Source organism: Indicator indicator, chromosome 6, assembly GCF_027791375.1.
Source record: "Indicator indicator isolate 239-I01 chromosome 6, UM_Iind_1.1, whole genome shotgun sequence".
Classification (NCBI taxonomy): Eukaryota; Metazoa; Chordata; class Aves; order Piciformes; family Indicatoridae; genus Indicator; species Indicator indicator.
In genome coordinates this window covers 21,080,950-21,096,529 of record NC_072015.1, presented here as the reverse complement: position 1 = coordinate 21,096,529, position 15,580 = coordinate 21,080,950, and the positions used below count along the sequence as shown (strand labels likewise).

Sequence of the window (15,580 nt, the reverse complement as noted above, 5' to 3'; positions counted from 1 at the left end):
TGCTAGTAGGGATTTTTGGAGAACTGTTTGTAAGAACTCGCTTCTCAAATTATTTTTCCCTTGATAACTCTTGGAAACAGCAGAGTTATGACAGGATGTTCAAAACTATTTATCGTGGGTAAAAGTCTGTGGGAGACCCCCTCCCATTAAAACTGTCAGTCCAAATAACTAGCATGAGCAACTCACAGACCAAGAAAACATCACAGGATAATGTAAAGTACTAAGCAACCCAAACTACAAGTGTCACAACAGGCTCTGGCTGTGGTAAGGTTTGCTGTCACAATAATGAAGTGCACCAACTACCCATAGAATACCAGGGGGAAAAGAAATATATCTGATTTAGCCCCTAAATGTAACTCAGTATTTTCAAGGACCTTCAATAACAGCATTTGTGGGAGGGGAGCTATGTGCTACGGTGGAACAGACCTGTCCTGAATCAGAGGGAATGTCTGTCAGAAGCAACACTGTGTCACAGGAGACTCCACCACAGGAAAGTGCTGGAGGAGCAAGTTTACAAGGAAATATGAATTAGCTAAATATTTACAGGATTATTAGACTGATATTAAGGAGACATAATAAACTACAAATAAAAGCGATAACCACATGAGGCTAGTATGTGAAAATAAAACAAGGAATAATGAAATTTGGGAGATAAAGAAAAAAGACAATCTCAAGAAAATTATCTTGACATTGAAATACTAGCTTGTGGAATAGTCTGCTCAACAGAGGGACTGAACTTGCATTGCCTGAAAGCTTTGCAATAAACCTGAACAAAAATATTAGGCAGTGAGTACTCCACCATTGACATAAAAAGACAGAGCACATGAGGTAGTACATCTTCAGGCTTTTGGCTTTTTTTGGCAGTTATTCATAGACAAGAATGCTCTGTTTCTCAGTAATCATGTGAAGGATATAGCAAAGACTGCACATGCACATTTGAGGAAGAAATTCTATTATTGATGTAAGTTCAGAATATAGCCTTCGGACAGTTATACAGCCTTAAGTACGATAAAAGTGAATAGGTAAAATTAAAATACTGGAAAAAAAATAATCACAATACCCCAAGGCATTACCTTAGGCAAGGTTTACCCACTTCTCTACTTACCCATTGCTACAGTGTAGAAGTTGGTAACATATAAGAAAGTGAGTATTGAAGAATCCAGCAATGCAGTAACTAAGCTTCAGATTACTTAGTGAAATTTACAGCATTAAGTAAGGTACCTACACTCTTTCCATCTCTAGAGAATCAAATACACTTGAAATCCTGCATAAGCCAGGAAAGAATTAGTCAAGACAAAAGTAATAGGTGGAAGAAAGATTTTATCTGCATTTTCCAAACAACCTGAGTCCCTAATAATAGATAAGAAGATGCCCTATTTCATCTAGCTTACATGTGTAAATCCTTTTCTTTCTCAGAGAACTGAGCCAGAATTGCTGATTAACTCTTTGACGAAGAAGAAAGAATGGATGGCAACCCTTTTGGTTTAATGAATATTTAATCATTACATGGAAAGTCATACAACTAAAAAAGAAATGACTGAAAAACCCCATGAGGAATAATTTGATCTCATTTAAGTCATTCCAGTGGAAGACAAGATTTCACATACCTCTGGGCAGAGGAATAAATCACCATTTGAGCAGGATTTGAGTCATTTAACTGCTGTTCCACACAGTAAAATGGGAGCAGCACCACTTTTTTAAAAATAAATTAAAAAAAACCCAAAACAACAAAACCAAACCAAAACCACAAAACCCAAACCCAACAAACAGGAGAGAAAGCTCTTAAAATGTAGTCAGTTGTACCCCACTGTTCAAACAGGGAGAGGAATGTGTAGCCTCCAGCCATCACAGGATCACAGGATGTCGGGGGTTGGAAGGGACCCAAATAGATCATTGAGTCCAACCCCCCTGCCAGAGCAGGAGGGGTTAGACCGTGCATGAGGTCTATAATTTCAGACAGCAGTCCCACCCTGCAAGGGTAGAAGCATGTTTGAGCCCTGCAGCCACCATAGCACTAATGTGGCTTGGGAATTGTCCTGCCAGAAGCACAGGTACCAGGGACCTTGTGGGATCTCCACACATGCACAAGCTAAGCAGCTGCTGGGGAAATCTCACCTCTGAACTACACCATTCACATCTCACTAATAACATCATAAGGCTCCAGCCTTGACATGCCTGTGTGCAGACTTTGTGTAAATACAGGACACCCATTCTGTAGAGCTCTCTGTGTTTATGGTTGCCATCATGGGTACATAGACCCCAAGAAAACGCAGGACACCAGCTGGATCTCCTTTTTGGAAGTAACCACACCTGCTTAGGGAGACATGTTTGGTGTCTTGTACAATCAGGATAGTGTGGCATAGTCATGCAAGAGGGAGAAGCATAAGAATACATCATTAGATACTCTCCTTCTTCAGGCATACACCCATACGTACATATACCCCTCCCAATACATAGGTCCTTCACTTAATGAAAAAGAGGAAACAAATCAAAAAGGACTAAAGGACCACCACACATCCTGTTTCAACTCAGTAAACCAAAGAAAGATGAAACTTGGTCACATGCTGGCCCCCAAACCAACAAAAAGCTTGAGGCAGAGACTTGTCTATATTTAACTTTTCCTTACAGTGTGCTTTGCAGGACTGTCAATGGGGCTTTGAGTATCTTATCACTTCTGTTTTAGTAGAAAATTACTAACATATGCTGCAGAAGACAGCATAAACAAAAGGGGCTGGCAAAGAACTGTAATAAGGATGATAATCCCCACTTCCCTGGCCTACTCCAGTTTTGCAGAGCACAGCTTTTCCTTCAGTCTTGTTCTCAAACCAGCAGCCTTTCACTGGTCTCCTGCATGGCACCAGTCCCCATACAGAGCCAGTTCCCTCAGAAAAGACCTTCCATTGTCTCCAAGACACAGCTCTAACACTTCTGTCAAGCAGCCTTCTCCCCACTGTGACTCTCTAGTCGCTCTCATGGTCCTTCTGGCAGACCAAAACTTTTCCAGCTGCAAATGGTCACTGCCTTTCACAGAAGGTATACACTCTCTGCCTGCTGCACAAAAAACGATCTCTGTGATCCTGACTGTAGCAGCCAAAAAAGGCAGCTGGTAGTCTTTCTCCTTCCTTTAATAGCCCAGCTTTTCAAAGGACCATCTATTAAACAAGATGAAAGAAAAACAAGCCAGAAAATAACAAAATGCATCTCTCCCAATTCTCAATAAGCTCCTTGTACTGGTCCAGAGTCTATCTGATGTAAAAGAACAACTGTACTGAGTCCCTGAGATCCCACTTTCATCAAAGTGACAATATAACTTATTAGATGAAATGAATAATCTCTAATAGCATGTTTCACAACTCAGGAGTACTCTTACACAACCTACAGAAGAAGTTGTATGCTGAACTTTAAATTTCTTAACTACCAGAATGCACTCTAAAACTCAGTGATAATTCAGAAATTATTTTCTTTTTTTTGACTGAAGAACTGTTAGCTGCATAGTACTTCGACCTAGTTGAATATTTATATTTATTATGGTTTCCTGATCCACCATTACCTTCAAATAGCCACTTTGCCAAATAGCATTAACTCTCAGTGCATCCAATTCAGTTTTCTTTCTAACTCAGAGATCCTGTACAGTTGTTTATAATACAGCTTAAAAAAATTCCTGAACTTAAATTTGTCCAAGTTTCAAGCCTCAAATATATTAAACCAGCAATTCAAATATATTAAACCAGCAACTATATTGCACATTACCAGATAGCTGTTTTCTATATAAACCACCTCTTAATGTTTCATTTCACAATTAGTAACCTGTATAATGATATTTAAGTATCAATATAATTCCCTGAGTTTCAACTAATCCTAACAAGTTAGTACAAGAAGTCAGAAAGACTTCTGATAAACAGTGTAGAGAGAAAATCATTGCTGAGAGGTAATTAATTTGGATTCCTACTTGAAGTCATTTTTCATTCTCACTTTTCCACAACCCTCTGCAAGTATGTTTCTCCAATCAAATCAAACTAGCTGATTCTTCATACCTGTATGTTTTGTAAAAGAGACACCTCTTCAGGGGGACCTTAATTACATGTTCCTGAAGGCCCACAAAAAGGACACTCTGACTGTGCAGGATCTGAAGGCTTCTGATGGGCTCTCGCTGACTTTTCGGCAGGAGTTCAATTTCCTCGAGCAGGCAGCTGCTTGAAGTCTGGTTCATGGGGGCAAGTACTTTTTTAATAGTGCCATAGTCTGCAAAGGCAGAAGGAAAATGAGTTACTAAAAATCATGGTAGCAATTTTACCTACTTGCTGTCATACAGTGAACAAATTTTCATGCCATCCAGGATATTTTCAAGGAAGCCTCAGAATGTGGAAGTACCTTAGTTTCCTAAATTGCTTACAGTGCAGTGAAAATAACTTGAAAATAGCCATTAAAGTTTCCTATGTGATGTAACACAGTAAAAAATAAAAATATTTGCGCAGAATAGACCTCACAGAAGTAGTTACTAGAAAACAAGCTTTTTAAAGCCTGGCTGCACATTTACAGCAATGGTTACTGATTTCAGTTTACCAGATTGTACTACCAGATTGTACTCCACTACGTTTAAAGAAATTTAAAAAGCAATAAAGTCCTTCATTGCTCCAGGATGTTTTAATATTCTATGTGTTAAAAACTATGGATTTTATATACATATTTTGCACGTTTAATAGAGAACAGATACATGAGTACCTGCATGTTTTAATTGAGTCTAGGTGAATATAACAATAAAATGAGGCTGCATCACTTTTTACTTCTCTGGATTGTGACCTCTGAAAAATCATTATCTTTGGCATTTGCTCTTCACTTCCATTCATATTGTGATTTCTAAGCAAAGACAGTAAAACATCACAAACCAGTGTCACATGGCTGATGAGATTTCTGATTCACTCATGCAATGTTTTTAAATAATTTAAAAATATCAAAGATGTTCTGAACTCAAAGGGCCAGAGTCTCACAACAATGAATATTTTAGATAGCTGTCTGAACAAAACTGCGATATGCAATGGTAAATATTAAAGATCCAGCACTGCAAACACTTACTGAGATCAGCTTTTATTCATGTGAAGTCTCAAAAGACTGTAACATCTCTTGTGAATCAGTAAAAATTGCAAGACAAATGTTTGTGGCGTTCTATTCTGCAGCTCAGTGAACATGGAGTTGTCCATCACTAGCACAAGGCCAGAGGCTTGGTGGAGAGCTGGCAGTGCAGGGTTTCAACATGGGTAAGGCTCTGTCCTAGTGACAGCTGGTAGTTTTGGCTTGGTAGTAGTTGTCTGGTGTCCAAGTGCCTGCTGTCTCCCTATGCTGGCTTTGCTTTGGAAGTACCTGGGGCAGGGCACTAGCATTTGTATGTAGTCACTCTGGAACAAACAGCTCCTCTGGAGTAATGTGGCTGGGGATGGGCAGCACGCAGCTCCCAGGCTTTGCCAGGGAACTGGTGAGGAACAGCAAGTAAGCAGCCTTAATACAAAACACAGCCTTAGGCAGACTACAAAACTGACATAGAGATGGAGAATACGAGATGCTAAATATTGTTAAATCTTTCTCCCCCTTCCTGAGGAAGACTGAACAGCCAGTCTTAAGACAAGAAGTACTGGAAGGGAAGCATAACACAAATAAAACAGAGGGATTTAGTAGGAAGTTTATGTATAATATTTTATTATTAACAAAACTTCAATATGGACTTAATTTTATTAGACAGTCAAAACTAATTATATGAATCATAAATGCTTAACTCAGTATATAATGTGCATTCCTCTTTGTCCATAACAAGATTTTGAGTGTAATAGATCATGTCTGCATGATAGATCTTCTGAGTGACTTTTCAATTTTTAATATAATCCACTTCATACAACTGTTTACATTTTCATCTTCTCTTGGTATAAAAAAGCTTGACACAATTTAATGTATGCCAGAGTACAATTCTAATTAAGTTTTAACCTTTTGATATTAAAAAAAAAATCTAATTTGACTATCGCTGTTTTCCAAACAACCTAAGTAGAATTATATTCAAAAATTAATTAAACCTTTGCCAAGTATCAGGTTTGTGTCACAATCAAGCCATAACCAGCTCAATTGAAGAATTTAACTACCAGTGTTTCCACTGGTGGTTGCTGGATGCAAAATGCTAGCTATAATTACAGCAAGTTTCAAGGTAAAAATATCGTCTGAGAAGTGCCCAGAAAAATAAAACTAGCTGAGTTAGCTAATCATTGAGTGAAAAAAAAAAATATTTTTTAGAGCACAGAAGCTGGAAAAATGTATTAAGAGGAAGAAAAGAGGTAGTGAGATCATTTTACAGCAGTAGATGAATTAGTATCACTTTGTAGATCAGTTAGTACAACCGTATCACTTGTCTAACTGGTAGCCAACAGATTCAGCATCACTCATGACGCATTGCACTCGGCTTGCCAGTTTTTTCCTGCGTAAGACAAAAATCAGGTATGCGTTCAGCATGTGCTTTTCATACAGACTAATATTCTGTCCTGTCACTGTGCCAGGTCTGGCATCTACAGACTAAGCCTCTTGCTGTCACCTCCTCTAAGATAAAAGAAAATTGCATGACTGCAAGCCTCCTTCCCCCATGCATACAAACACGTTCAATTTAGAAGAGGAGCTTTGAAGAAGAGAATATGATCAAAACTAAATATTGTGTGCTTCTTTTCTCAGTAATTTTTTTATTGTACAGGGCAGAATTTTTTTTTTTTTACATTCAGGTCTATGACCTAGAGAATATAGTTACAGCAGCACACTATTGCTAGAATTAAATAAAATATTCTTTGAGAACTGAAGCATTAATGCCTTCCCTAGGACAGTATTTGTGGCTCTTGCTCTTCCTTATCTTGGCATATATTCTTCATTCATCCCATGTCTTTCTGCTTTCTTGTAGCATCTCCTGAATCATTCCTTTCCCATTTGTTGTCCAAGAGAATTAGCACTCATACAGAAATGTATTAATTGACTGGACTTTAAGTGAAGAAGAACTGCCAGAGATCCAATGGATTATCATAAGGAAACACTACTCTTCACAGCAGCAATGTAGGTCATATCCAAATCCATTAAAGGGAATAAAACTTATCTGAGATCTACCTCTGACTCAGTAAACTCATCATCTATAACCTATCTTCTCTGCATATGACTCTGATTTTGCATGAACCACCTGGGAGCCCAGACTAGGCTGAGAATCTGTTTTTATTCTACAACTTTGAGACAGACACAGATTGAATTGATAGCTATGTACATCCAACTATGGTACAAAGCAAAGGTATGTAGCTATTGAACTATACTAGCATGTAATACTGGCTATACCATTTTTCCTTACAATGGAAAATCATAGGCATTGCATCAGCACTTTCAAAAGCCCAGTGCTTTGCTCCAGTGTTTTCAATTACTACTACAATGGTGCAACATTATGCATCCAGCCTCCAGCAAACAGTGCAGATTTCCTAAAGCATTTGTAAAAGTCCCATCCTCAAAAGTGTTGTCTGTTCAGCCATTTTCGTATCAAAGTTGCAAAGCAAAATAAAGAGAGAAGTAGGGAAAGAAGTAAGTCTTGAATATGGGTCTGGGGCATGAAGCCTTTCAGATCTGTCAAATTCTTTCAAGTGAGCATTTACTTTATAATCAAACTAACTGTTCATGTCTGCCAAGAAATAACTAAGAAGAACAGTTAATAGAGATCTTCCTAATGGATGTAACATTGCCATAGACACAGGAAAGTTCCAGTTTCTTCACAAATGCCAAGGCTGAATCCAACAGCTATTTAAAAATTTGAATGAATGGCATCTTCACATCCTGAGCATTAGCAAGACATTCTGGTATAGATAGAGACACCAGATATCCTTGCTTTAAGAGTGACTGAGTATATGCAGGAGTAGTTGAAGATAGCTACCTATTCCTTTTTTGGGAAGGAAACACATTCATTCTTAATTCTTGCCATGTTTGATAGTGAAACAAAAACTAATTTAATCTTCCTTTTATTGTATTTTAGCGTAGTACTTTGGAGAGAAGGTTGATCTCCAGAAAGTAACAGAATAAGCACCAGAAAACAGAATCCAAGTCAATGTTTTTCAGAGAAGTCCCCAGCTTCATCATGTTGCAAACTAAGTCATCAGTGCCTTCTAAACTATATGAGTTGACAGCAAAATAAATTTTTAATAGTCTCAAATACATCCTTCAGTCTGTTGTAGGTCTGTATTTACGACTTTGCAATTATTCCTGCACTTCCTGAGCGCAAAAAGGTGCCTTTAAAAATCTGAAAATCTCATGTATACCAAGAAAAACTCAAGGAATAGTAAAATCCATTGCATACTATATACTAAGAACAGTCACTGGGTCTATTTTGCAATTTTCCCACAAAATATTGTTTAGAACAGTAAGATGTCTTAAGCAGGTAAAAGAACATGATCAATATAGACAAAAGGGGCAGTCAGTGGAAAAATTGAAGCTAAAGCTACATATGGTGCTTCAAGTGATGTTTGTAATTGAACTTGAACGAGATACCACTTCTGCAAGAAATACGCTACTCTGTGTATATTATGTGAAAACAGACTCACTTACAACCTTAACAAACTTTCAATATAATAATCAGGTTGTTTTGCTTAAAAAAAAGTTTAAAATAAATTGATGGGTATGTGAGAGAACATATTTTAAAGTACAGTTGAAACAGATATAAACTATGTATGTTTTCAAGAAGCAAAAATTGAAATAGACTTTGGAAAATTATATTCATTAGCTATTTTTATTTTGTCCATTATACATTGGTTTTGTGCATTATTTGCTGTATACAAATTATTTTTCCAGTGGGAAAATAAAACTACTCAGACAGTATTAAGACTGTTGAAATTATAGAAAAAAATCTGTTAATGTTGAATTTATTGTAAATATTATCCATATGTGTATATAAACAGCATTTGTATTCACCATATAACATTTATATTAAACTCCATAGAAACAGGAAAAAAAAGGGTATAGAGGTTGCCTCCAAGGCAGAGGTCTTTCAGAAGAATAAACTGAAATACCAAACATAAAATTGATGTACAGAACATATAGTAGTACAAAATCAAATAAAGTGCAAAGTGACTGATAAACATCTTGCCACTGTGGAAAAAAAAAAAAAGTAGTGTCAGTGTTTGCATTCCTTCACCATAGGAACTGAAAGAAGGCCCTACTGCAAAGCAGAACGTGCATTGGGTCAACAGCAGAAAATTACTCTGATGACAGAAAGTATTAGGTTGCATAAGGGCTTAAGAGTGCTCAACACAGAAAAAAAAACACAGGAACAGCTAATGCAGCAGCTGTTTGAGGCTGCAGGAGGAAAGCCCAGAACTTATGATTCAGCAATCTGTGTAACGTCAGAAAGATGCATGTAGTGCATAGAATATGATGAGATTTAAAACCTGCCCTTTTTTGCCCTTCCTAAAAATAAATTTTAAATTAGTTAAATCATCAGGAGAACATGGATAATTAAAGCCTTTTCTATAATCCGTTTTCCCGTATGGGGTGGGGTACAATTGGTTTTAAAGGAAGAGCACATTTAAAAGATAAGATAAGGTAAAACCATTCTCTTAACAACAGTTGTTTTGAATCATTGTCTATAAAAAGTAAGCAGACAGAATAATTTACATTTATCTTCTTTATATTTGGCTCTGACTCTGTCTTATCACCTCTTTCCTATTACATTTCGAGTAAATACTGATGTGCTTCCCTGAAGTACTGGAAATTAATTTGAATTCAAGCTGAAATTAGATACATCTTTGATAATGCCTGTCAACAAAAACGGTATCTATTACAGATCCCCAGGCTTTTATACAGGAGAGATAATTTAACTCATTTGACAACTATTAAGAATATGAAAGGTGTAATTTTAGCCACAATCTATTTGCATACTTTCTGAAATAGGTAGGACAATTTTTAATGCTCTAGTGGCTATTCCAAAAGAAATTCAGTTGTACTTCTGCACCTAGAGAAAGTTCTCATGGCTGTATGCCAAAATTTAATTTGTATTTATTTTATGATGGGAATATTTATGGGCTATCCTTTCTACAGAGGAATTAGAAATATTGATTCAAGAACTCTTTTGAATCAAAAAAGTGCTGATCTAGATACTTGTCATGCCAAAATAAGGAACTTTCTTCTAAGTCATATGTCTGACAGGACAGAAGGAACATGAAAATTAATGATAGAAACAGCTCAACAGTTATTGAAGAACTCACCATCAATCCCCAGGCCTCCCAAGAAAAATGAAAAAATTAGTTTCTGCTTTCAAATACAGTTTTGGAATGTATCTGTCAATGGAAATCTGGACAACCATCATTTGAATCCTCTCTTTATTGTTATCTAGAGGAAGCTTTTTAAGTCTAATGCATTCTTTAGAATGCTTCTGTCCCCTGTAGACTAAATTCCTGTGTGTTATAATGTCTCAAAAGCAACATTCAGTTTGCAGTCGAATCAGCAAAGGCTTCTTCCAGTAACAACCATGCAAACAGTTAAATACTTGCTCTAATATAGAACACATCTTGATGTCCAACATTAAAAATTGGTACAATTAATGTTTCTACTACCAGGGTCTCCTATGAATCAGATAGTGCAATCCCTCTGTGGCTGTTTCAAGCCTCAAACTAGAATTTAAATGCAGCTCCAGTCAGGCTCATTGAAAAATCTTTCAGGTTCTAGGGGGAAATTCAGATACTAAAATGCAAAGCGACTAGCAGCTAAAGCACAGTCAGGAGCCTTTTAAAAAAAGACTGTCTACAGACTTGAAGCTTCTAACTCCTTAAAATTGAAATCTCTTTTTTCCTTTTTTTTTTTTTTTTAGCTTTGTCTTTCCAAGTGATTTAAGCAAAACCCCACACTAAACAACAAAAGACATGCTGAATTACGTGTCTCAGCCTTCACATCAAATTAGTCTGTTTCCTTCACAAACAAGATAAACCCAAATCATCCTTTTTTCTCAGTTTGTTGTACTGAAGCTCATATACACTAGTGGCAAATTTTCAGCCTCTCTACATCTGATACAGATGTTTCTTCCTGTCTGACAAAAACCCCCAAACAAAACCAAACCAAACCCACCAAAACCAAACAAAACCCACCAAAAATTCCAAATAAAAATCCCCCACCCAAGACAAGCAAACCCCAAAACCAAACAACCCTGAAGCAATTTTAACAATCTCAAAATGCTTATCTTTTTGTCTGAATTGTGCTCATTAGCACACCTTTATTTACTACTTCAATCTTCACTCTTAGAAGAGATTCTCAACTTGCTAAAGATGTAACTGAGCAACATACAAGTTCATAAAGTTTTGTCTGATTTGGAGATGAATCTATCCATAACAGTTCATGCAGTCAGCTTAGTCAGAAGTAATATGTATCTTAAGGACACCTGCAAGCAAAAGCAGCTACAGTTCCTTAACAGGCTACAGTTGATAAAAATCCACTTACTAACATTTCAATCTGTGGTATGTTACTTTTACTTATATAACATACAGCATTAAGTATGGGGTGCTATCTCTTAACAGTATTTTATTTGCAATCCAATTTAATTTCAATGACAAAAGTTTTAATAAAGAAATTTCTCTTATGAACCAATTTGGAGTCTTGTGAGATCTGGGTTCAACTGCCAGCTTTCTCTCTTTTATGACTTAATGTGCAAAACTGGTATTCAGAACAGTAATAGCATCTAAAGTGGAAAAAAACCCAAACAAACAAACAAACCCCTTGAAAGTTCACATTTTGTAAAACTATTTCATGTAACCCTAACAATATTTAGCATAGACACTTCAAGCATTTTTCTCTACTGAAGATTTAAAACTGTTTTTGTTAATGCTGGTTTCTTGCACACTTGCTTGATTTGCTGACAAACCCACACCGAAGACAGTGGAACTGAAGTTAGAAATTCTTAGCTGCTGCCAAGAAAAATCATGAATGTTATTTTTGTGATGTGATTTTACACCCTGCGAGCAATAGGTGCCTTCCATGTGTCCTTAGGGAATGTCAGGGAACTTACTGCTCAATTAAAAGGGCACTGGAAAAATATTTTTATGGTACTTGCAGTAGAGAGCAAGGTTTCATCTGTCTAGCTGAATTCTCTACATACTTGGTTTGTGGGCTGCTATGCTTCTGCATCTGCAAGCCAGCTGAACTGTACACTGCATGCAGATTAAAACACTGTCAGTGAGTGGATCTGGGAATATTCCTTCCCCATCCACAGCAGCCCCTTCTCTCTTGGCTCAAGAATTCAAGAAGTGGAAAAAACAGTTTTGAACTCTGACATTCAAAGGGAATTACACTTAAGCTCTACATACCCCATATGAGCGTTGCTATCATTCATATCCCTGTACCACCAGACCAACCTGTCCCTCATGTTGCTGTGTTCATTTCAGAGGACAATCCCATGGAATTGTATCAGATTTGCTTAAGGCAAGGCTACCATATCACATTCCCATAATAACTATCACCAGTTATATTAAAATGTGAGAATTTAAATACATAACAATATTTTAAATACTAACATTTGTTTAAGAAACGCTGTTCAAGCAATGAGGATATGGTTACAACTACGGCATAAAAGATAGGGCTTTAATGAATTGAGAAACAGAAAGTACTCATGACTTGGCAAACAGGTGAATGACAAGGATTTCAAGTCTGGCTCCAATAGCTCACACTCTTATTCTTCCTTGTGAATGTGTTAGGAAATCTCAGGTAGGCAATACAGACCAATGTATGATTCATAACAACATTGAGTACAAAGTCCTTGATTTTACCAAGAAGTAATCTCCTTTTGAATTCACATTTTATTTACCCAAGTTGTGTCTATAAAGTTACTGAGTACTAAAAAATATTTACAGGGATCATGACCGTGAAGCCAGCAACCTCAAAGAAGGCCAGTGTAACACTTTTTTGTCTTGCATCACACTGAAGTAACTTGGCATATAAAAGGACATCTTCTTCTAGCTCAGAAAAGGAATGTACTTCAACGTCAGATTCAAAATGAAACACAATATCAAGACCATGTTGGTGCACCAAACCTACAGCCAAAAGACACTGTGCATATTTATTACCTTTGATCTCAAATACTTGGTCTCAAATATTTTGGCTTACTGTATATGAATTTCTAAATCACCACATTATCATAAGAAACAATTATGTAAAGATTGTTTAGGGATATACTCAAGGTTGCACTTAAAGTGAGCTATCTAGTTTGTACTTCCAGACAACAATTAGAAAAAATTAGGTTGAAGTTCAGATTTAGGTAGAGTGTGACTGACAACACTATTATTCCCAAACATGAAAAAATTTTACTCCCTCAGGACAGTGAAATGATAAGAAAACAGATCTGATATCGAGAGCTATGTTAAAGTAACACCTATTCTAGAGAATGTCCACTTGGCAAGATATTGTAATTACAGCCACTCCTGTTGGCAACATTCAGTTTTTACTCTACTAAAAATCACACACACGTACACAAACTTGAAGCCCTAAGGCAAAGAAGATGCACAAGTTCTTACAGTTTGGAATGGGAAACATTACACCTGTCAAGAGATACATAATTCTGATATTCTGGATTCTGAAAAGAGAAAGAAATAAAACTAGGTTGCTACCGGGTAATACAATTCACAATGAAAGAAACAAACAAACAAAATTAATTTCCCAGAAATTTCTTGGGGAGAGGAAACATTCCAATTTTGGAGGGACTTTCTAAAATGTTTGATCAGTAGCTAGGAATGGACTTCTCAGGTAGTGAAAATGATCACCTCTAAAGAAATGTGTAATCTCTAACTAAAGTAGCAAAGGATATAATAAACAAAGATATTAATCACAAAATTAAATGGTTCTTATGATATAGGACTTGCTATCTGACACAGAGCAACACTGAAGGTTGCCACAAGGGGTAAAATTACTATCAAATACAGGTGCTGGATCCCTGCCAGTTGAGATGTATTAATTTTGATTAGATCTGACCAGACAGGGAGTGCTTACTGCTTCTATTATTTTTTATTGCCTGCCTTTGTGAACCACAATAATAAATACCTTATACTACCTAACACATGCTATGAATATGATAGTGTTTTCCCACTGAATAAATTCTGCAGTGCCTAGATGTGCATTTACATGCACAAGTGGAGGAAACTATTCCTCAGATAACAACCCACAATAAACCTTGCATGATTTCTTAACTGAGTCATATGTGTTTATTTTCATTGGAAGTGTCAGAAAGACAACTGACTCCTGTACAGATCCAGAAGCATCACAAACTTGGTCAACTAGAGTAATTCAGGGACTAGTCTCTACTCAAACTCACTTGCAGTTTGCATAGTACCTGCTCCAATGCCTCAGTCTCTAGAATAGCTAAATACAGTACATATATCCAGTCCAAGTTCAGCATGATGTGCATGGAATTTCAGCAACAATTTTAGCATAGAGCAGAGCTTTTGCTCAGAAATACAAAGGAAATTAGGAAGTGAATGAACAAGAAACAGAAGCAATGTTGGGAATAGAGACATGAACCTACAAAACAGATGTTCATCTCACTACTCTAGGACATTGAAGCAGTAATAGCCCTAGTACACAACATATATAAGCATATTGCATTGTATTATTTGTATGATAGTCCAGGAGTCAGGACATCTGGCAATAATCAGGAAATCTCACACAACTTCTTAGTTAAAAATCAGCTCTTATCTCTTAGACAAGTGATCTAACCACCATAGTGGTTGTGGTTGTGCCTATTCCTCTTTAAGCTGTGCAGTTATAGAACCCACTTTCCAAGACTGATGGGATAGAAAGGAAAAATGAAAATAAATAAACAATAGAAGAATGAATCTGCAGACAATTGAGTCTCTGCTCCAAATGTTAAAAGTCAGTAACTTGACACAATAAAATGCATATGGAATCTAATCTATCTTTTTGTAAATCCTCCTGCAGGTTAAAGAAGTCTTCACATAAAGGCCACAGTGTTTGGAATAACGTATCTCCACATTTTGATGACTCTTACAAGTCACAAAACAAAATAAATAGGGTGTATCTTCATTGAGAAATTAATTAGCTTATGGAGATTTGCCATGTCCAATGAGATGGGTAAACACAGGGTGAAAAAAAAAAAATCCACAACTCCAACTGGGGAAAAATCCCCACTGATTAGTATTGGCATTACTTGTATTTGCTTAGCTGAAAATAGTTGAATTTATTGAGCTTTACTGGGGAAAAGGCCTCAGAATGAAGAATCACAGAAATGTTAAGGAAAATAGTTTAGCAGAATATCTCATTTAATGTTTGCTTTACTGGCAGCTCACACTGAATATTGTACACATATCATCATGCTTATGATCCAATATCTATTTATTTATTTATATTTAGGGTGAAAAAAAAACAAAACAGTTTCATATAAAGTTTAGACATTTTTTTCTCTTCTTTAGTTGGCAGCAGTTAACTAAGTGACTCTCATGCACGTCCACCTTAAAATGAAAGGCTTTTAAAAAGTAAAAGCTTTTACAGAATACTCTAAAAATATTCACAGTGCTCAGCAACCCGGCAAGTTATCTAAACTTTT

At 36.5% G+C, this 15,580-nt stretch overlaps 1 protein-coding gene across 1 annotated transcript in view; it reads right to left on the bottom strand.

The window, feature by feature from the left end:
- The window catches only part of SEMA5A (semaphorin 5A), a 281,365-nt gene that overhangs the window by 86,561 nt on the left and 179,224 nt on the right, over positions 1-15,580 (bottom strand). Inside the window, exon 11 of the mRNA XM_054381978.1 lies at positions 4,035-4,242. Coding sequence (XP_054237953.1) covers positions 4,035-4,242 — 208 coding nt within the window. The remainder of the gene's footprint in view (positions 1-4,034; positions 4,243-15,580) is intronic.